The 21,890-nt window shown below is 39.8% G+C and overlaps 1 protein-coding gene across 1 annotated transcript in view; it reads left to right on the top strand.

Moving 5' to 3' along the window:
• LOC134000169 (protein shisa-8) overlaps positions 1-21,890 on the top strand; it is an 85,856-nt gene that overhangs the window by 25,798 nt on the left and 38,168 nt on the right. The window contains exon 2 of the mRNA XM_062439505.1: positions 12,242-12,357. Within this exon, the coding sequence (XP_062295489.1) occupies positions 12,242-12,357 (116 nt within the window). The remainder of the gene's footprint in view (positions 1-12,241; positions 12,358-21,890) is intronic.

The following is a 21,890-nucleotide window of genomic DNA, read 5'->3' as shown; positions in this document are numbered from 1 at the left end:
TTTAAAGAAGGAGAGAGACAGAGTGAGAGACAAACACACACAGACAGAAAGACATAGAGAGCGACAGAGAGACCACCAACTTTCTGAAGACACTAATAACTCCAACCTTACTTGCGTGAATTTGATTGCTTTTGCAATGGGGTTTATTTGCATAGATAGGGGGCAGTTTGCATGCACCAGGGAAACAAATGGAATAAGCACACCATGATGCTATTTGCTTGGCAGCGCAGTTTGCAGTGCATTTCACCCAGCAGCAGTAGGTTAGCTTAGCTTAGCACAAAGACTGGAAACATGGGGAAATGGCTAGTCCAATCTGAAGGTTAGAAAATACTACCTGTAAAGCTTCACCACAGTTTATATGTTGGTCTATTTCTTGTCCATGTACAGTAACTTCCTGGAGTCTCTGGTACCTGGTTGCCTGGCAACCTCGCAGTGAACTGAGGGCAGATTTTTTTACCTTTTGATGGAACTAGCTGTGTAGTTGCCAGTCTTACAAAAGTGTTGACTTTTATTAACTCCCTCAATAAGTCAGTCTCCTTGTCTGTGAGTGTTTGAGAAGCTGTGATTCATTTAACATTTAATATAGTCTTATTGGATATTGATGAACAATAAGTTCTCAAGATGGAAATCTCCTCAAATTGTAACTGACAAGATGTGAAACTGACATGTTGTAAACACCTGAAATGACAAGTTGTAGATGTGTCATCAAGCATCAAGTATCCCTGAGTTTCTAATCAAGCTGTTTGCATGTCCATTGATAGTTCACAGCGCTGGCTGACCAGCTGCATCCCCTCAGCCACAAATAGCACCCATCTGGGAGACGCAGAGCTGCCATGTCCTGCTGCTCATGCAAACTACATTCATTAGATTAGCTATTTACCCATAAATCCTGCTGTGTTCTTTGAATTGTATGCATTGGTTGGTATGTGTCTCACCTTCCTAAACAGAGCCCTGGGTGAATGACCATCATCATACTGGCCATGCCAGTGCCATGTGTCGGTGCCTGAGGTTGTAATCCAAGGTCACTTATCTCTGCAGTTCACACACCGCTAACAATATCTACTAGAGCCTGTAACAGTGTACCAATGATGGAGTGCTGCGTTATCGCTAATTCATCAATGCTCCCATATCCATGACATATTTACATGACATGTATAGGCTGTGTATTGGAAGGAAGTGTGTGCATTCATTGATGGTGTAAAGGAGTCAATTGATCTCTTTGTCCATGTCATAAGGATTGATGATCAGGATGTTGACCCCTCTGGCTGAAATGAAATGGCATGCTCGGCAAAATTTTGGAATAGATGAGATTTTGTGCATACAATCACAGGGGTGTTTTGTTAGGCAGACACCATTGCAGAATCACTTACTATCAGTGGTAAGATGTCACTGTTGTAATAAATCATTTCTTCCCAGAAATGTCCCACTGAAATCACATTTAATTATAAGTAGTAAACAAAAATAATATTTATGTATTTCACTTCCCATTGGAGTATGTGCATGGGCATTTTGGTCAGATACTTAATCGGACCAAATTAATTGGGATTCCGACTCGTGGTAGATCTGAGCTAAGGTTTCTGTTTATAATCATCCCTACAATAATGTTATTTTAATAACAAGTTACAGCCCCAGTCAAACAAACAACATAAAGGATGTTTTATCACATACGGACATAAATTATGAAATATATACTGCATAACTGTATAAAATCTACCTTATCCTTATGTCTTTCAGGTGCTACAGATGTTCCCAATGATTGATTTAAGTTTAGACAGTAATAGATGGCTGATCAATATGATCCTATCTCAGTGTAATGATAGATGATGGTGACATCATAGCATACTGAGTACCTGCATGTCATCAATGATGTCAAAGACTTCACAGCGTGATAGATATTCTGCTGACAAATGTGTGCATGTGTGTAGGTGTATTCATGCGTGGGTTATGTGTGCGTCACACAGATGAACGTTTGAGAACAAATCCCTTGAGGAGAATGAATCTTTGTGTGTGTGCATTTCGTTGTTTCTAAAATAACGACGGCCCAAAATAATGAGTGGAGGCAGTGACTCAGAGGTTGACATATGGTATTTTCTGTGACATCATCTTCAGCAACGCCACAGAGACCTGAGCTCACTGATCCTGCCAGCAACTTGTTCACGAGGCTTGCAGCATGTTGGCTCTGTGTTATTATTTTGTTAGTATTTTACTGCTCATACAGAAGGGCAAATGCAATAAATCAATGAAGCAAAAAAATATGAATTAAACTCAACTATGATCTTTATTGTATTACATTGTATCAACATATCAAGTGATATTCATATGGCATCGTATTATGGCCATAAACAAACATTTTAGCTTATAGTTACTACTTTTTTTTCAAGCATGATGAATCTTATAGAAACAAGATAACACTAGTACATGTGTGGGGCTGTAGGCTTACTTTGGCACAGCAGTGTTTTGAGCTAATCACAGTGCCAACATGAACATGAACATTTTGCCAAATAGCACTAAAACCACAGTACAGCACAGGTGTGTGGGAATGTCATTAGTGTTGCAGGTATTTGTGATAAACCAAAATATCGGATGAATTACAAATCTGACCTGATGATGGCGCCATGAAAAGTTAACAGTTCGCAATTCAAAAGGAATCCTGAGGGAAACATGCAATAGCAACCCATTCAATAGTTGTTGAGAAATTTCTGTCAAATCCACAGTTGTTATTTGGGTTCCTCCAGAGGGGACCACAAATATCTGTACAAAATATTGTGCCAATCTATCTACTGATATTGAGAGAGTTCAATAAATAAGTAGCACAGCTTGCAGCACATGAAAAGTCAGGGAATCACCAGTCATAGAGATTTATCTTCTGGGAACCATCATTATATGTAACACATTTTATCGCAATCCATCCAATAGTTGTTGAGATGTTTGTTTCTGCTTCAAAGGCTAGAAAAATATGTTTTGTACAGAACTTACTGAGTCCTTCAGGACACAAGAGGCCTACTTGTTTAACAGTCAAATCCACTTTGTTACCTACTGTTTTTGGTGAATTTAAAGACTGGAAGAAAAAACATTTGACCCATTTTGCTGTGAAGATAACACTGCAACTGCAGGGTTTCCTTGTTTGTGCTACGCTGCCGCCAAAGAAAGCTTGACCTGCCCACATACTGAATGTGACCCCTTCTGCAATTATGGATTATGAATAATTTGAATAATTATTTGAATAATCTGCCAAATAATTAAAAATAACAGAAAGGCAGCCATTCAGTCCATTTTGGATGCAACAGTGTGATCTTAACACATATTTTACGGGGCATACTTTTAATTTACTAATGGTGTTCCAAAAGGGAAACAATATTTTGGGATGAATCTCTTCCAATGTGAGGTTAAATAAATGCAAACACACACTCAAGTAAGTGGATGAGAGACTTAGCATGAACACAAACAGGCCCTGGCATGGCAGGCACTCAGCCATGCCAAGGGACATTATTTGGCAGCTGTCAGCTCTAATAGGAGTATAGCAGGGTGGGAGACAGATCCAGGCTCTGTACCAAGCCTACAAGGGTGCACTATCTGGCAGCTATAGCATATCTGCGTGCCTGCCGAGTGCGTGTGTGCGCGCACGTAACAATCTTTGTGTGTCGCAGGGACTTGAGTATCAGACTCCCTCTGAGATAAGATGTTACCACGTGTGCCGCTACAGTGTCCGTTTAGCCTACTGGAACTGGTCTGTTTGTGTGTGTGTGTGTGTGTGTGTGTGTGTGTGTGTGTGTGTGTGTGTGTGTGTGTGTGTGTGTGTGTGTGTGTGTGTGTGTGTGTCCTCGCTCTGACAGCAGTGAAGGGGTAAAGTATATTTAAAGTGAATTACTGATGAAGATAGACTTCAAGTGTTGGCTCTGTCATTTTATAACCCAACAAGTTCAAAAACAAGGAGGGAGAGATGAGCAGACAGACAAACTGCAGCACACACACACACACACGCGCACGCACGCACGCACGCACGCACGCACGCACACACACACACACACACACACCATGTTATGTGTGAATATCTCCTCCTGCCTTCTCTTCTTACTTACAAAGGCTTCATTTTGCATTCTGGTTCATACCGCCTATTAAGAGGCAACAGTTTTGGAACAATAACTATGAACTCCGAGTTAATTTACATATCAATCAGACTTTTGAAAAAAAGCTGAGGATAGAAATCCTACTTAATCGCATTACCCATAAAGTATTTTCCAAACCTCCTTCTTTAACATCAAACATGTAAAGTATATAATATTCGACAATTAGGTGGAATATCATCAAGAGATCATGAAGAAGGTTGTTGAAAAAGGTTAAAACATGTTTTTGTTGTTGTTTATCTTTCGTTTGTGGGTTGGAGAGCCTCACATTTCTAATTAATAGTGCACATTTCTAATAATAAGCTCATTTTAAAATTCACTTTTCATGCCCAGGAGAATCATTTTCCCTTTTTTTTTTAACCATTTTGAGAAACACTGGTATTCAACACACACATGCACATATACACACAATTCCCACCCACTGCAACCTCTCTAAATTACCACCCATGAGAATTAAAGGGTGAGTCACTCCTATGTGGCTTCAATTAACTCCCTTTAGGCCCAACTGTAGGTAGTAGACAGGCAGCTTTGTATGTGTGTGTGCCTGGTTTGGCTTCTGTCTCAGTGTGTATGTGCGAGTGTGTTAGCAGAATATGTGTTTTTGTAGGGGGTTTTTGGTTGTTTTTTTTTTTTTAATGGGACAACCATGGCAAGTGGCATCACACACAATTATACACCATTACGGTTTTAGAACAGCGGGGTTGTATCTTCATGCTCAGCTCCATGTTAGGTTACAAGCCCCTAGAATCATCTGTGGGGGGCCTTGTAATTTAAACTAACCTGCTGTGACAGTGAAGAGTGATTCAGCTACAAAATGCTGTGTTATAGACCTAGGGGAGTTTGTGTGCATGTGTGCATGTGTGCGTGTGTGTGTGTGTGTGTGTGTGTGTGTGTGTGTGGTGTGTGTGTGTATGTGTTAAGTACAATACTGAATGTCTTATTAAATGACCATGGGGTGCTTTTCTCACTTTATTTTTAGCATCAAATGCTCTTTGACAATTGAAAACAATAGCGCACATTTAGTTATACAACCAGGACCGGGCCACTGCAAGGTTGTGATACACAAACACAAACACAGCTGCAGTGATTTGAAGTGTTTGACCCCATAGCCCTGTTTGACATGCAATTTGACCACGAAAAAATGTTTGCAGCCTCCTCCTCCTCTTCACCACGGAAAAAGAAAAATAGTTTTCCCCCAAAACGAGAACTGAGCGAGAGAGCAAACAATTCAGCAAGAGCTGTAAGTGAATGACTTAATCACACCGGCCTCTTAATCACCCTTCTGAGTTTTCTGTCATGTCATAACAACAGAACAAGTGCTTTACATGAGCTCATAAAGTTGGCGTTTAGCTGAGCTGCTCTACGCAAGGACACATTTTAAGTCACTGTAAAGAGAATTGATAATATTTTCTTTAATGAATTATATATAAATGTGTCAGATGTATTATTTCTGGAAAAGAGAGAAGTTATATTTCTTGCATTTGCTTTTGTTACTGCAGGTCAGGTTTGTAATGAAAGTTAAGCTTTACAATAAAACACATCCAATATAATATATTAATTACAGCCTACACTGGCAACTGAGTGTAATTTACTTCATGAGGCTCCAATTATCATGTCATTTTTAATGCAATTCATCTTAACCAATGTAATCTTTATCAAGCATGTCAGACACTAACACTTCATATGTTTGGCTTCTGATAAACTTCTTTTATAGTCTTTGATTTCATGGTGACAAAGGCCCATAAGTGGTGAAGTATTTCTCTTCATATTTCTTAAGATTTGTCTTGGACAGTCAAACATTTAAAAGGTATTTAAAAATACAGTTTCACCTAGAGCAGATCACCAAAATTAGAAGGGGGGAACTTCACAAAGACAATTTTTTAATTGTCACAGTCTAATCAAGTGCCGCATGTTTCACCCCTGAGAAGGTTCATGCTGCGTTAATATCGGCGCAGTTTTCAGAGGCTAATCGTTCTTGCTATAAATGTCTGAATGAACACTAATTGCGTCCAACTGGGAGGACTCCACGATGGTAGATGACTGACTCCATTTGAGGCAATGCACACATATTAAACCGCCTCACTGGAAAACGTGCTTATGCTCAGTCAGCGGGCTCATAAGGACTTAATTTGTCATTGTTCCACAGCTGCTGGATTTTTCAACTTTATATGTTTTATCAAATCAAAAAGTAATCTTATGGGATTCCAGGAGTAGCGCGTACTGTACTGTGGTGTTTTATGTTTTCTTACTCTGCAATAACTGTATTTAGAAGGTGCAAACGTTACAAAGCTGAGCATGTGGTGCTTTAAGCCTGTCAAATTGCCTATAGATGTTGCTTTGAACTTTTCCAGAAGTTCCACCAAACATCAAGAGGTTGCGGTGGGTCATTCATATCTATGTTAGAAATATCTCTTTTTTGAAATGCTGCTGGCAGCCAGAATCCCCTCTGTATATAGACTATAGGCGCTTTTCCACTACACAGTTCCAGCACGACTCGACTCGACTCGACTAGGTTTTTTTGCGCTTCCACTTGGGATAGTACCTGGTACCTGGTACTTTTTTTACGGCTCAATTTTCTTGCTTTGTGTGTGACAAAAAGCCACAAACAGCAGCAAGTACACCACTGCCTCAATGTCCTCCATGTGTTTTGTGTCGCGTATAAAACAAAGTCACGGCAGTTTCGCGGAGTCGTGCTATGACGACCCCGCCCACGTTAAGTAGGTACTTTTTTGTAATTGAAAAGTCAAGTCGAGCCGAGCAGTGCTAGAACTGTATAGTGGAAAAGCGTCATAGGTGGACCTATTCTGATCTGTGGTTTACACAGTGTTCAAGTTTTTCTACTTTAAGCTGTATTTTTTTTATTTTAGTAATACTTCATACTTGGGGACATAACCTGCACATTTCTAAGTCTATATTAACAATCTCACCTTTTAATTCTCATTGTCGGTAATCATTTCTTATTATTATTGCTGTGTTTGAGTGAGTGTGTAGCCCCCCATCCAATAACAGTTCGCAGGTCAGGACCTGTAGCATAATGACCAGGTTACATCACTGTCTCTGTCTTTCTCCTCTGCTCCGCTCTGCTGTCTGTCTCTGTGTCATGGATGTATATAGAGCCGCAGGTCTGTGTGTCCTCTCGACTGAGGGTGGAGCTGAGCTACACACACGCAGAGCAGAGAGGCCACAGCTCTGCATTCACACAAAATCCGGAAATATGACACATTCCCACAGGGTTGTGCAGAGGTGTGGGCATGTTTATTTGTGCTTCAGAATTTAATCACCATAAAACAATCAGAAAATAACATTTTATTATTATTATTATTATTAATTATTATTATTTATATACAGTAGGTACTGCTAGTGTAAAATAAACAATAGACACTGGTATTCCAAACAAGTAAAGCAATGTTATTGCAGTTTAAAATGTATCTATTTTTAACCATATTTGTAAGTGTATCTTTTCAGCAGTCATACATTGTTTAACTTGTGTGTGTGTTTGTGTGTGTGCTGGTACAGGGTTACGATGTTTTTATATCACTCTGTATCATTTCAAGAGAGGTAATATTGCAAGTTGGAATAGTTTATATGACAGTTTCCTCGGGGAGGGGACGAGAAACAAGAGAGAAAGGGGTGACGATACTGAAAGGGAAGAACGAACGAGAGAGAAAATAGAAATTGGGCCAAAGGGTGAGACAGACCAGACACAATGATGAGAGAGTGCAAGAGAGGCAAAATCAGTGGACTGAAAGGGGAATAGAGAAAGAGACGGACTGTTCATACAGGGAGAGATACAGTAAAAAACTCATAGCAACAGAAAAAAAGCAGGGGGAGCGTGAGGAGAGAAAGAAAGGGAAGATGTTTCCAGGGAGATAGAGGATGTAGAGAACAACAAGTACTCAACAAAAGCACTCTTAAACATTCTGGAGGGGATGAAAGCAAGAGACATAGAGCAAGTGGGAGTGGGGGGCGAGAGAGTGACAGGGACACAGCTCGCTTTATTACCACCGAGAATGAGAGAGGTGGGGGGGATGGAAGACAGATGAAGTAATGGAATGGAAGTGGACAGATTTTAATGAGATGAGAGAGAGAAAATGGATTGGCTAGCAAGTAGAAAATGAAAAGGGCAATTGAGATCAGACTGCGGTACAGTATGTGTGTGTATTACAATACTAGCCAGTTTGTGGAAACATTTTATGGGTATTTAATGCCTTTGCATTTGCTTTTTCATTCAGTAACTGCCCTAATTTCCCCATGGAAATCATTAAAGTTTCATTGTATCTGTCAAACTATGATTTAGGTATAAATCCATCCATTTCTGACATATTTACACTTTTTTTGCCAGGAGAGATGACATTTCCTTTCAGTTATTTCAACATTAATTTACCCAAGAGAGGTTTTGCTGATCTGGGTGTTTCTCAGCAACACCCTGCTTCACTTTCATACGGTCACATGTTGACACCTGGGAGCTGCCCAGTTACAACCACTGCTGTGTGCTGCTCCACTGGAACCGCTGAGGTTTGCTTAATGGCACCTTAGCGGTGAGGAGTGTCAAGGGAGATGAAAAAAATAACAGTTTCATTTTAGATTTTCCCTACCTGATACTCACAATCTTGTACTACACAACTACTTCAATTCTCCACTGAAATCACCTCCATGCATGACTGGGAATACTGGAACTTTGGAAAGACAAACACATTAATACATCAACACTGCCCTCCACCTTCTTTGGTGTTTTGTAGAAATTAAACCGTAATGCCTGGGGGACAGTAAAGTGTAAATTGTAAAGTGTAAATTGGTGCAAATGAAATCTTCAATAGAGTGATAACATGATATAGGCAGAGCAAATGGTCACACTCAGCCTGATAGCATCCTGCTACACAGCACACACAAAGAGCCTCTGAACAACAACCCACACAAGCTTTCCTTTACACAGTCTGCCCATGACTTTTAACTACAGCTGTTAAATAACTTTGTCTTCACCCCTCACAGTGTTACGGTTATTTTTCCCCCTATCTTTTCTTCTGATCCTTGAAGCTGAAACTTTTTTGTTTAACGCCCTTTTTCTAATGGGTCTGGGATCATGTAGATCAAGTGGAGGAGTCCCCATTTTGGAATCAGAAGTTATAGTAGCTATTCAATGCATGACACCTGGAAAATCTCCAGGATTAGATGGCTTTCAAGTGGAGTACACTGGCACCTATTTTAACTTAAGTTTATTCAAAGTCAATTCCACAAGGGCAGCTTCTAAATACATTTAACGGGGCTCTAATATCATTGATCCCCAAAAAGGATAAGGATCCATTGGATACAGGTAGTTTTCAGCCTATCAGTTGAGTCAATGTGGGATTTTAGAGTGCTTACTGAAGCCCTGGAAATAAGGCTAGAGAATATTTTACCAGATATTATTCATGAAGACCAGGTTGGGTTTCTGAAGGGGAGGTTATCCTCAGACAACCTCAGATGGTTGCTCTATTTTTTTATGGATGTGCTGTCAAGAAAACAACCCAGTAGCAGCCCTCTTAGTTGATCAGGACAGAGTAGGCTTTTTATTACATGTCTTGGAAGCTTTTGGTTTTGGGGTTGGGATTAATCAACTGGGTTGTCCCCCTTTTTTCAGCTTTCAGGGGGATCAAAGCAAAGAGATCTGCTTCTGCCTTTATTGTTCACTTTATTTTTAGAACCTCTTGCAATAGCAGTAAGGGCAGAAGTGTGAATTACAGGAGTGAAAGCAGGGAGCAGAGAGCATTAATTATTTTTGTATGCCATCCATGACATTTTTTGGCTATTCTCAGACCCAACTTTGTCAGCCCCTACTCCTCTGGACACATTTGAAATGTTCTCACAGGTATCTGGCTATAAAATTAATTGGCACTAGCTTGAGGTTATGCCAATGCCCAAGGTATGTCATCCCAGTAGCAGTCAGAGAAAAAAAAAACATTAAAATGGTAGTTTAACTACATATGAATGATGGCCCCAGTGACAATTTCTACAGGATTTCTTAAGTACTGTAATCAGATAATTAAGGACTATTTATGAAATTGAAAGAAACCTAGAATTAGTATGTAAAAGCCTTATGATCCAAGAAGTAGAGGAGGCCGATCCTTGCTCAAGAACTTTATAATACTGGATTTGAAATGGCACAGCTAGCCAAAAATCAGGCAAGTCATGGTTTAACACCTTGGCTGGACATAAATAGAAAAGGAAATCACAGCCCCATTCTCAAATCAACTGAGACATTGTCACAGGATGCTGTGGGTAGTCTGATTGGTGAGGAAGGTAATCCAGTCTTGCAGCATTCCAGAGTAGTGTGGGCGAAGTTACATAAGATAGTAGGGATATCCCAACGCAGACAAGAAAACACATCTATTTGGATTAATCCATCTATTAAAATAGCAAAGAATCTTGTTTGTGGAAATCCTGGCTGGAGGGGAATTTGAATAAGATGAGAGACCCGTAGAGTGTTTTTGTCATTTCAAGAGATTAGTGAACAATTTGGTCTGAAAGAGAAGGGGGACTTTTTAAGGTTCCCCCAAGTTAAGAAGTAGAATCAGAGCCACAGGCATCAAACCAGACGAGGTGGAAAATATGGTCAAATTATTTTTTGAGTTACCTAGATCTGCTCACTCTGACTCAGTCCTTTACAGTATGGTTGCAGATTGTTACTGTGGGAAGTATGAACATTTTAAGACTAAGATCTAAATTGTAACATTGGCGAAGATGCATGGAAAGACATAGTAATAAATACAAGATGGTCCATTAGGGGTGTCCAGGGTAAATTTACACATTATAACGTCATTCACAGGTACTATTGTACACTAGTAAGACTTCATAAAATGAACTGGATACAGAATAACTTGTTGGAGATGTAACATAGAGGACCGACACCTTCATACACTCATTGTGAGAATGTTCTTTGGTTTTTCCTTACCAGAATTACCCTAACTTTGTCTACTGAGAGAAAGATCAGAGTCACCACTAGGAATATCTAAAGCAGAATATGATTCAGCACTGACAGGCTTCATCACTACAGCTATAATTATTCTTCACCAATGGAAGAATCAGACTTGACCATAATTTACTGACTGGCTTAAGCTGATGACTGATTATGCCGCCTTTGAACTGATGATAGTCAGGTAAAATGACTACGTGGAACATTTTACCAGGTCTGGGATAATTTCTTTTATAGATGGCAATAAATTAACAGTCAAATATGTATGGCTCTCTTAAAAGCAGCTCTGCAGGTTACGGTTGATTTGTTGACTATGTTGCTATAATTTCCTTGTCAGCAGCAACATATTGATGACAAACCTTTTTTGTTTCAATTCTTGCTAATGTGTGCAAACACTGGAAAGTTTATAAAAACCAATAAAAAAGACTTTAGTTCGAAAGTGGATCAAAATAAGACTTTTCATATAAACAGATCACATACAGCAACTGTGGAATTTGTTGTTATTTTTGGTTCTATATAATATATAAAATCTATAAAATATCACTCTTGCCAAAATTGACCAAGTCGCTTCAATGTGAACACAAAACACAGATCAACTCCTTGTTTCCAGCTGCAGGTTTCTAAAGAGTTAAATATGCATGTAGAAATGCCTTTTCCTGCCCGTGTTCCAGTTTTGAAGAGGCATCAGAACATGTTCAAAGGCATCAAACAATAAAATATGGCAAGAGAGGAAGTTGTTTTATTTTTTATTATAAATGATTGACGCTCCCAGTTGGCAAACATCCAAGACTCATCCTTTTCATCCTTGATTCCACTTCCTTGAATTTAATTCTGAATGTTTTCTGTTTTAGAGACATGAACAATCTGTTAGAAACTTGTCTTTATGCTCAGGTAGAGCTATTAAGATAAGGACAGATTTTTTTCTGATTTTCATACAATATCCACATTAATATTTGCTTCTTTTTTGTATCTTTTATCATCTATCTCTTCTCTTGCCTAACTATTCCCATCCAGTCTCTTTACCACTCTTCCTTTATTTGTTGTGTATCTTCTCTCATCTTGTGAATGTGCACAGGACATAGAAGGGCACTTGTGTGTCTACTTTTCAGTTTGTATGCCAGATGGTTTGATAAAGTGTGTCATTGCATGTTTTTCCTCTTACCTCCAGGACTCTAACAGAGCTGCTGAAGCAGCCAGGGGAGGCAGGAGCAGTGGATGGAACTGGCATTCATCACCCAATAGGGACCAACGGCATCTCTGCCAGGGCACTACGCTCCAACAATGGTGAGCCATATAAATGTATGTCCATATGCATTTGCATTCATGAGTTTACATGCAAACTGTGCTGGTTTAGATTGGATTTGTATGACTTTTTCCAAATTAGAGCATGATAGAAATTATTTGCCTTTTAAAAAACAATTCACGAGTAACAAAACATAATTACATAACCGTATTGACATAATAATCAAAAGTTAAATTTTACTCAAAAATAACTGCTACATTTCTGGTGCTAGTCTTCATAGATGAAGCCCAGGTTAATAAATGTATCATTAAAGTCTGATGTGTTTAATGACCAGAACAAGGTTATTTGGGATTTTTCTTCACTGAGTTGGAAGAAGTTACTAGATATCCAACATTTGATAGACAGGTCTTTAAGGGAGTCAAACTACTAGTGGATTCTGGTTTTACAGGGACATAAAGTTGTGTGTCATCTGCATAACAATGAAAAGGAAACCTATGATTGTGTATTATTCAGTGAAGTGGAAGCATGTAGATACTGAATGGAGGAGGACAGAGCGGCATTAGGGGATGTGAAGTTATCAACAGTAACTGTAAAGTGTTTGCAACCCCTACAATGTCTCTTCACACGACAGATTAAGAAACTATGATATGCTGTATCAAATGCAGAGTTTAAGTCAACTAAAACCAGGGCAGCCTTGCCCCAGCATCAGCAGCAAGGAGTATATCATTGCCACTCTAAGTAGAGCAGTCTCAGTGCCATGCTTTGGTTGAAAAACAGATGGGAACTTTCCCAAAATATCATGTTGACTCACGTGAGCATCTTTTCTAAGATCTTTGACATAATAGCACATACACGCTTAAATTCCTGCACCAGTACTCTTCCCCTTAGTTCCACTTACACACAGATTGGTTTCCCTCTCTGCTGTCTCTCTGTCTTATATGTAAATGCTCACACACACACACACGTGTCATCAATGTGCAAGGAGGTGCTGGGACAGACAGGTCATATTTAATTAAGATGTAATTAGCCCTGTTCCAGCTCCTAACCCATAGAGGGAACGCTGTGTGACCCATCTGTCTCCCTCTTTCTCTATACACTTTGACCATAGACACTGACACACACATGCTCAATATAACCCAGCGCCTCTTCAGTAGAATGAGACTCAAATTAGTGGGCATATTTCCTAAGGGCTCATTTGTGATAAGAGTGATGGTGTGCATGTTTTAGAACAAAGGTCCCTGTTTGCAATTGTGTCCCGTCCATCAGCTGCAGCAGGAAATAGAAGCAGCCCTTTGTCCAGTGTTTTATAACCAGGATGAATTACAATATCTTACTGTGTGGTAGGTACATGTATTTATTGTAAACCACTTTAGTTGATATCTGATTTCACACTGGAGGCAGCCATAATGCTTTATGATATCAATAAATATAACTCACTAAAGATAGCTACTTGATGAAACATAAAAGCACAGATAAATACAAAGATGCCAGATGTTTTGTATGTGCTGGTTCATATATTAATCATTATAGCATAAAGTTTTCTCATTTCACACTATCACAAATGCACGCACTTTTACATCCAGTATTTATCCACACATACAGACAAAAAGCTTCTGCCCTTACTTTCATCCTCCCACCCTTACAATAAACACGTTTTTAGCCTCTCCTTCACCCCATACTGGGCTTATTAGCACTCTGCTTTCTTCTGTCTTAATTTCCCTCGTTCTGTCCTCTTCTTGCTTTTCTCACTATTAAATTGCTCCTTTTAACCCCTCTGCTTTCTCACATTGCTTTGTCTTCTGTAGTCTTAAACATCATTATCTAAAAAGCCTTTCTGCACCATGCACATGCATTTTTACTTCATACAGTAGATAGTATGATAGCATTTTTGTTGGTCTTTATTATTTGTTTAGTTATCGTTTGGTAATTGTTTTTCAAATCTGATGAACTTTCACTGTATGTTTTTACAGTAAAGACATATTCTGTAAAAGTCCAGTACTTGGATAAAAGACTATACCACTCAGAGTGGAAAGATGAGCAGGAGGAGAGGAAGTATTAATCCTCTGGATAAAAAGATAATAAAAAAGAGGAAGGAGGATTGTAAGAGGTGTGAAAGGAGAAATAAACAAGGCGGACATACAGTATGGAGGACAGAGAATGTGTGTGTGTGTTTATGTGTGGATGTGTACGTGCATGCATGAATGCATGCATGTGTGCGTTTGTGTGTGTATGTTGGGGGGTGAATGGGGGTACAGGGTGATGACAGTCAGTGCGATGGGATGAATCCATCCTGATCCTGCTGTGTCAGCTGTCTACACATAATCACTTCTTAATTAAACACATTTAATCCTCCAGGCCACTTAGATAGAGAGAGAGAGAATGAGAGGAAAAAAAGAGAAACGAGGAGGGGGTTGGGGGGCAGTGAAATAGATTTTGTTGCTGTTTCTATCCCCAATAGTAGCATGGCTCTATGAATGACTGATCCAGTTGTTAGTCAGTCAACCAGTGGTCCACTACTTTGGTCCTAACTGAAATATCACAACAACTAGTGGATATACTGCCAGGAAATTTGGTCTAGCCATTCATGGTCCCCAGGGGATGAACACTAGTGATTTTGACATTCCCACTAGCACCATCATGAGGTTGTCAAGTTTAGTTTGGAGTGAAATAGCTTGACAACATCTAAAGGATAACTTCATTAGCTCCAAAACTTTGGATTATGAACGTATACTTGCAAAACTAATGACACTCCTATCAGCCCCAAGTGTATTAATTAGCAAATGTGAGCATACTAACAGGCTCAAAGAAGGGAGAAAACATTGTAGACATCATACTTGCTGAAGTAAAGATTAGCTTATACGTAGGTCAAAGCATCACTGTGTCAAAGTGCTGCTTTACAGTGTGGCTGGCATAGCTCTAAACTATTAACTCTTAGGCTGAATTTTTTAGTTAGTTAATTAATGAGTCAGTTAGTACCATTTACCTGGGACCTTCTGTCTTTCCTATTGATTTTAAAACTAAAGGTAAAACTGTCATATCAAATAATTACCATTATGGTTAACTTTTACGGTAGTTTCATACAACATGGCTCCTCAGCCTTTCTTGTTTATTCACCCTGACTTGCTGACTTGCCTCCAGTGAAGATAAAAGTGCAGAGAATGCAAAATTTTGACTGCAAATTATGATCCTTTTATCATGCCTTTCCAAGCAATTTCTCTAAACTAATTTCTAGGCAAAGCCTGATACATTATTATTTCAAAAACAAGACGGTTTTCATCAAGATTTAAAACATGCTAATACTTTTCACATTTGCTGCAATAGAGCAGCCGGTTTACTATTCTTATCACTCTTCTTGTATATAAAAAATGTATATGCAATGATGCGCTTGTGCTTTCAGCAGGTTTTAGCTGAAAAAGTTAGTGAGTGGTGAGAAGCATGAGTGCAACTGATTAGGATGGAAATACACTGAACAAGTTCTGAACCCTTCCCCTAATGAAGACGGAAGCCAAATCCTCATGTTTCCTCCCTGTGAAAAAACTAAACACTCTTCTCCTGCTCTCCTGTGTTCCATTTCAAGGCAGATATATTTTTAATACCATGTAAGAGATGAACTAAAGGATAAAAGTGGCACTATGTAAAGTATGAAGGTGGCATATTTGACAGAGAGAGAGGAAAAATGGAGAGAAAAGGAAAAGGGAAAAAGAAACAAACAGGGAAGGAAAGTATTAAGGTCAGGCAATGGTTACAATGACTGAATTGGTGAAAGAGGAAGATGAGAGTTTTTGTGTGGTTACAAAAGAGAAAAGGGCATCAGGAGAGGGAGAGAGAGAGAGAAGTTATTGAACAAAGTCAAATAACAAGTTAATGGGGAGTGGAGAGACAGGCAGGAGGGAGGAGATGAAAATTAGATGAGGTTAAAAGACACATACTTGAGCAATGACAAGGAGAGGGCGAAAAACAGCAAGCAAGGGTAAGAGGGCAGAGATGGTGGAGGTAAAGATGGAAAGAGACAGAGAGATGAAAGGGAAGTAATGATGACGATGAGCAGTGGGTGTGACACTGTGTCAAAAGGAAGGCTGAGAGAGTGAGAGAGACTGAGGAGATTGCAGCTTTTTGACACTGTCTTCTCGTTTTGTGCGCGCGGCCTTGTGAGGTAGAGCAGGGGAAGGAGGAAGCAGATCAAAAGAGAGGCAGCAAGAGTGAGCACAAAGGAGGTAAGGAAAGAGGAATAAAACAGTAAGAGAAAAGAGAAGGAGTGGGTGAGTAAGGGAGGGATGAAGAGAAACAGGGATAGACAGAATAGATAGAAGAGACAACACGCTGCTAGCTGTGAGGGGGACAGCTGGTCAGCTGCTGCTCTGGTGTGGAGAGCTGCCCCTAGGATAGTCACCCTGATCTGCACACACACTCATATACTATATGCAGATGGTTGCATGTATACATACAAATACATTATACCCAAGCTTGTGTCACCTGAACACAGACGGGGTCACACACTTGCACGCACATATGCCATGTTTTATTGTGCAGATAGAGAGCAGAGATTGGGGGAGTTTTATGATGTGGAAGTAAAGGAAGTGTGGAAGAAAGTAAAAAAGTATGTGTGAGATAAAAGAAAAGATTTGAAAGAATAATGGAAGAAAGGGTAGATACTGTAGGAGGAGAGAGAGAAACTCTCCGCAGACTAGAGGAGAGGAGTGGAAATCAGAGGAAGTTAAAAAAAAAAAAAAATAGCCATACGGTGCATGTAAGTGAGACAGTGAAGGATTATATAAATGTGAGAATGAGAGATGGAGAGTGAGTATCAGCCTATGGGATGTAAGTAAGGAAGTGTGGCAGGGGAGGAGGAGTGAGAGAGGAACAGATGGCAAGGACGAGCAGGAAGGAGGGAAGGAAGATGGAAAGCCGGGAATGTGCTCCCAGATCACTTATAGCTGCTGTCAGCCATGCAAACGTTGCTTCTAAATGTTCAGTGACTGCAGCACAGAGGAGCACACAAATTCTTCTTTCTATATTTCATCGAATTAGAGGAAGCTGATTTCAGCACCATGGACAGTTCCACTGAGAACAACACAGACTACCCTAAGGGAGGTTTTCCCTCAACTGGCTTTGCAAGGACTTCCCTGCAATATATAATTAGACTTAAAACCTCCAAACAACTTCAAAAAATCTTCAGAAGAAGCATCTATTATCATATGTATTAATTAAATCTGAATCCATAATGTTAAAACTGTTCCATACAAAATCTCTCTATTGAAATTAATTTTCTTTTTTTCTAAAAAAAATCCTTATCCTTGGTGTCAAGCTCTATACTTATTTGGTCAGAACTGCATTTATTCAAAAAGGAGAAATCCATGAAAGTTATTATTTTTCTGCCATGACAGAACCCCCTACATTAGTATTCCGCAGGTGACGTCAATTTTGGGTTCTGACCGGCAATGTTGGTACTGCTAATTTGTTTGGTGTAATGTCTGTGACGGCAGTCACAGATTTTTGCTCAGAGGAAATGTACATTTTGTCCCCCATTACTTACACTGAAAGCACACAAGGAAAGGATTCTGTAATGGTTAGTATGAACAGGAGGAACAATTAACGGAAGAAAAACATGTGACCATGTGTTCCTACAGACACTGACTTATGTTTTAAGACACACTTTAAAAAGAATCTGTGAACTTACCCTTTGGCCAGCTTGATGTGGGCAATGTTTTTCTACCATCTGTGATTCAAACAATCATGTAATTATTCAGAGTGCTGAGGTTACTGGATTAACCTACTCATTACTGTGAGTTTTGAGAAATTTGCCAAAATTTGACGCATGAAAGGGAGACACTAATAAAGAATCCCCTCTTTGTATAATGCACGACGAACTCAGCACTGACTGTGCAGGAGGCTGTGACTCAGCAGGAGGTACGTGAATAAAAAGTTTAGTGGGAGTCAACGCTAATGTTAGCATGCTAATATCGTTAGCCAAGTTTGCTAGCTCCCGCTTTCTGAGCTGAATAAAAATGTAACAGTTTGACGGAGCCCCACAAAAATATTAGTAATATTAGAGTTATGAAAAAACGTTTTAAATTTGCTAAAGTATTTTACCATCTTGTGTTAGTATTTGTGGCTATACAGGCCTATGACATTACAGAATTACCATTCATTTGAAAACTAGATATATGTGAATTCAGAATTTTTTTTGTACTGATGGATCAAACTATTCAAATAGAACTAAACATGTGAGAGCAAGTGCGACCTCCATTTAAAACATATTGAATAATGATACCTTGGATGTCTCATTAATGCACACGCACACATGTATTGCTTTATTCAGCAGTTCTTACAGGGAACCTTCAAACAAACAACACCCCACTGTTAGGGAAGGAAAAGACTTCAGTGTGGTATCCGAACTGGGCGGACTCTACTTCTCCACTGTAGGTCTTTTCTGAGATATGGAAGGATTTGCATTTGTGGGGCATAATTTGCATGTTGCTGGCCTGCGAGAGAGGGAATAGAGGCAGAAAGAGAGAGAAACAAAAACATCAGAGTGAGGAGGGGGGAGTAAGAAGGTTGTGATGGAAGGAGGAAGGAGTGGTAGCGCAGGAGGAAAAGGAGAGAGACAAAAAGAGGGGGAGTGTGTGCTTGATGCACATGGAGGAGGGGCAGAGGACCGAGATAGGATCAATGTGACACTGAAATCAAAACAAGGAAATGAGTATCATGTGAGCCTGCAGTACTGGTGTTAAGTGAATAGACATACTATAGGCAGGGTGTTGGTGTGTGTGTGTGTGTGTGTGTGTGTGTGTGTGTGTGTGTGTGTGTGTGTGTGTGTGTGTGTGTGTGTGTGTGTGTGTGTGTGTGTGTGTGTGTGTGTGTGTGTGTGTGTGTGTGTGTGTGTGTGTGTGTTTAGATTTAGGACTCAAGACCAGTTAATTGGGGACAGCCTGTCCAATTTGAGTCAATGGTTAAGGTTAGGGTAAGGGTTAGGTTTAGACAAGTAGTGGTTATGTTTAGAGTCAGTGCAAGTCTTCAGGAGTCTATGTAACGTCCCCAGAAGTGTACATGTGTGTGTGTGTGTGTGTGTGTGTGTGTGTGTGTGTGTGTGTGTGTGTGTGTGTGTGTGTGGGGTCGTGTGCAAAATTGTGTTAGCATCTGTGTGAGAAGGAGCCTGTTTGTTTACATCTTTGCGCCCTTGATTTCTCTGGATTGTCTCTACAGTGCCACATGGGGCCAGTGCCAGTTATATCTACACTGAGCTCGTCAACGACAAACCACCAGAGACACAGAGAAAGACACAGAAGAGAGGGAGAGAGAGGGGGGGAGAGAGAGAGGGAGAGAGAGAGGGACAGAGAGGGAGAGAGAGAGAGGGAGAGAGAGAGAGAGAGAGAGAGAGAGAGAGAGAGAGAGAGAGAGAGAGAGAGAGAGAGAGAGAGAGAGAGAGAGAGAGAGAGAGAGAGAGAGAGAGAGAGAGAGAGAGAGAGAGAGAGAGAGAGAGAGACAGAAAGGAGAGGGAGTCAAACAGTGGGAAAATGTATAGAGAATATGTTCTATAAGGGTGTATGTACGTGTATATGACTTAATGTTCATACAAGCATGAAAACATGCACTCATGCATTAACATACATCAGGTGGCCAACTTGTCTTGTACCCCAGTTGCCTTTTTATCATTATTGTTTGTCTGACTGTCAGAACCTAAGCTGCTTTAGGGCCATTTTTTAATCTAATTAGCATTTGACAGGATGTGCATCTGAACCATAAATGGCTTTTGCTGACCTCACTGGCTGCACTTGTGGCCTTTGACCGACCTGCAACTGCTGATTTCACACGTCAACCGGATTTAATGTAGCATAGTAACACATTATATGGGATCACATGAATGCGTTTAGATGCTTTAATGCAGATGTCAAAGCATGATACTGAAAAAATTGTAAGTAGAACTGAAACCAGTGCGGAGGCAAGAGCTTGAAGATGCAGCTGCTGCAAACGCCACACAGAAATGAATTAAAAACACTTTATACAAATGTACATTTTTCATTTAATTTGCTCCAAAAACTAACAGGATGGCAGAAAAGCAGAAAATGTAACTCCAAGTTTCAACATATTTGTCCTGAACACAATAGATGACATCCTGTATGAGCCATCTTATTCATACATTTCTTACAAGCTAGACTGTAAGGAAATGTAATGTTGTCGCTGTATTGTTTTATATGCCACAGAATATTTTTTTGTGTGTGTATTTCTTCAGAATATACTTTCATTTTATAATTTTTGTTTATAAAACAGGAAGAAACCAAAAAAATTATGATGAATTTAATTAGGTTCTTACAGGAAAAGATAAATGGAGATTTGCATAAGCACACTTTAGATCTTTTACATATTTCTAGTTCTCCATATTAGACTTAAGTTAGACTGCAGCATGTCAACCTCATTCATCCTCCTATTACTCTTAATATCCTATTTTCTTAATCTTCTCCAATTCCATCTGACCCACGCTTAACCCACACTATGTTAATTTGCATGTTGTAGACCTTTGTGGGCTTCTTCCTGTTTGACTCTTGAGTTTCACCCTCTGGGTCTTTCGTTTCTTTCTCTTGGCATTGATACGAGTTGTGCAATAATCTATTACAGCGGGGAAATGTGAGTCTGCATTTCCCTTCTCTACATCAACATCTAACTTTTCTCTCTCGCCCCTTTCCCTTTTTTTTTCTCCTCCCTCGGGCAAAACTATCTCTATCTCCCCCTCCACACCAAACTATACTGACACAGCCAAATCCACTGAACATCCAAAAAGCACCCTCATCATTTCAATGATTTTCTCCTTAGATATATGAAATATTTTTAGCACTTTGTTTGGCTGCACAATAGATCTGTTAAAACCCATTTAATCACATGTGCATATTTATTGCAGTATTTGTCTGAGTTGCAGATATTTCCATGAATCACTTTCTTTTGATGATTTTACCTGAATTTAACACTTGGTCCATCGCAACTGAAAAGGCCTATTTGGTACTTTAAGAGTTTTCCTTTTCAGATGAATCTGTGATTTCTATCTCATATGTTACATTTCAAGCACCTTAAGTAATAATTTGCGATCTCTGGCTCATCTAAGGTTGTTAGGATTGAATAGTGGCACTAATTGTTAGGGTGGGTAAGTCAAGCTGATAATTTGCTGGTGCATCACTAACTTTACTTATCCACTATCTCTTTATCTGTCTCAGTCTTCCCCATTCCAGTTCCCTCTCATTAGCCGCCACCATCCCCTGCCCTCTGCTATCTCTCTTCTTCTGTCGTCTCTCTGTCCCCTTCCCCCCCCCCCCCCCCCCCTCCCCTCTTTCTTTCACTCTCTAAATCATAGCCCGAGCATCTGCAGACTTGAGCTGTCTGATCCCTCATTTTTCCGACTGAACTCTAAAGTCACCCAGAAATGATCACAGAGCTACAATAAATAGACCTGATGTTCCTTTTGGTGTTTTCAGGAGTTCAAGAGTTGAGTCGCATTGAGTTGAAAGCTAACTTTTAGGGTTACAGGGACAAAAAACCTAGAGGCAATGTGATGAAAATTCCAGTTTCGAAGCCCAGAGAAAAGCAA

The sequence above is a fragment of the Scomber scombrus genome, chromosome 18, assembly GCF_963691925.1.
Source record: "Scomber scombrus chromosome 18, fScoSco1.1, whole genome shotgun sequence".
Classification (NCBI taxonomy): Eukaryota; Metazoa; Chordata; class Actinopteri; order Scombriformes; family Scombridae; genus Scomber; species Scomber scombrus.
This window is presented reverse-complemented; position numbering and strand designations above follow the sequence as displayed.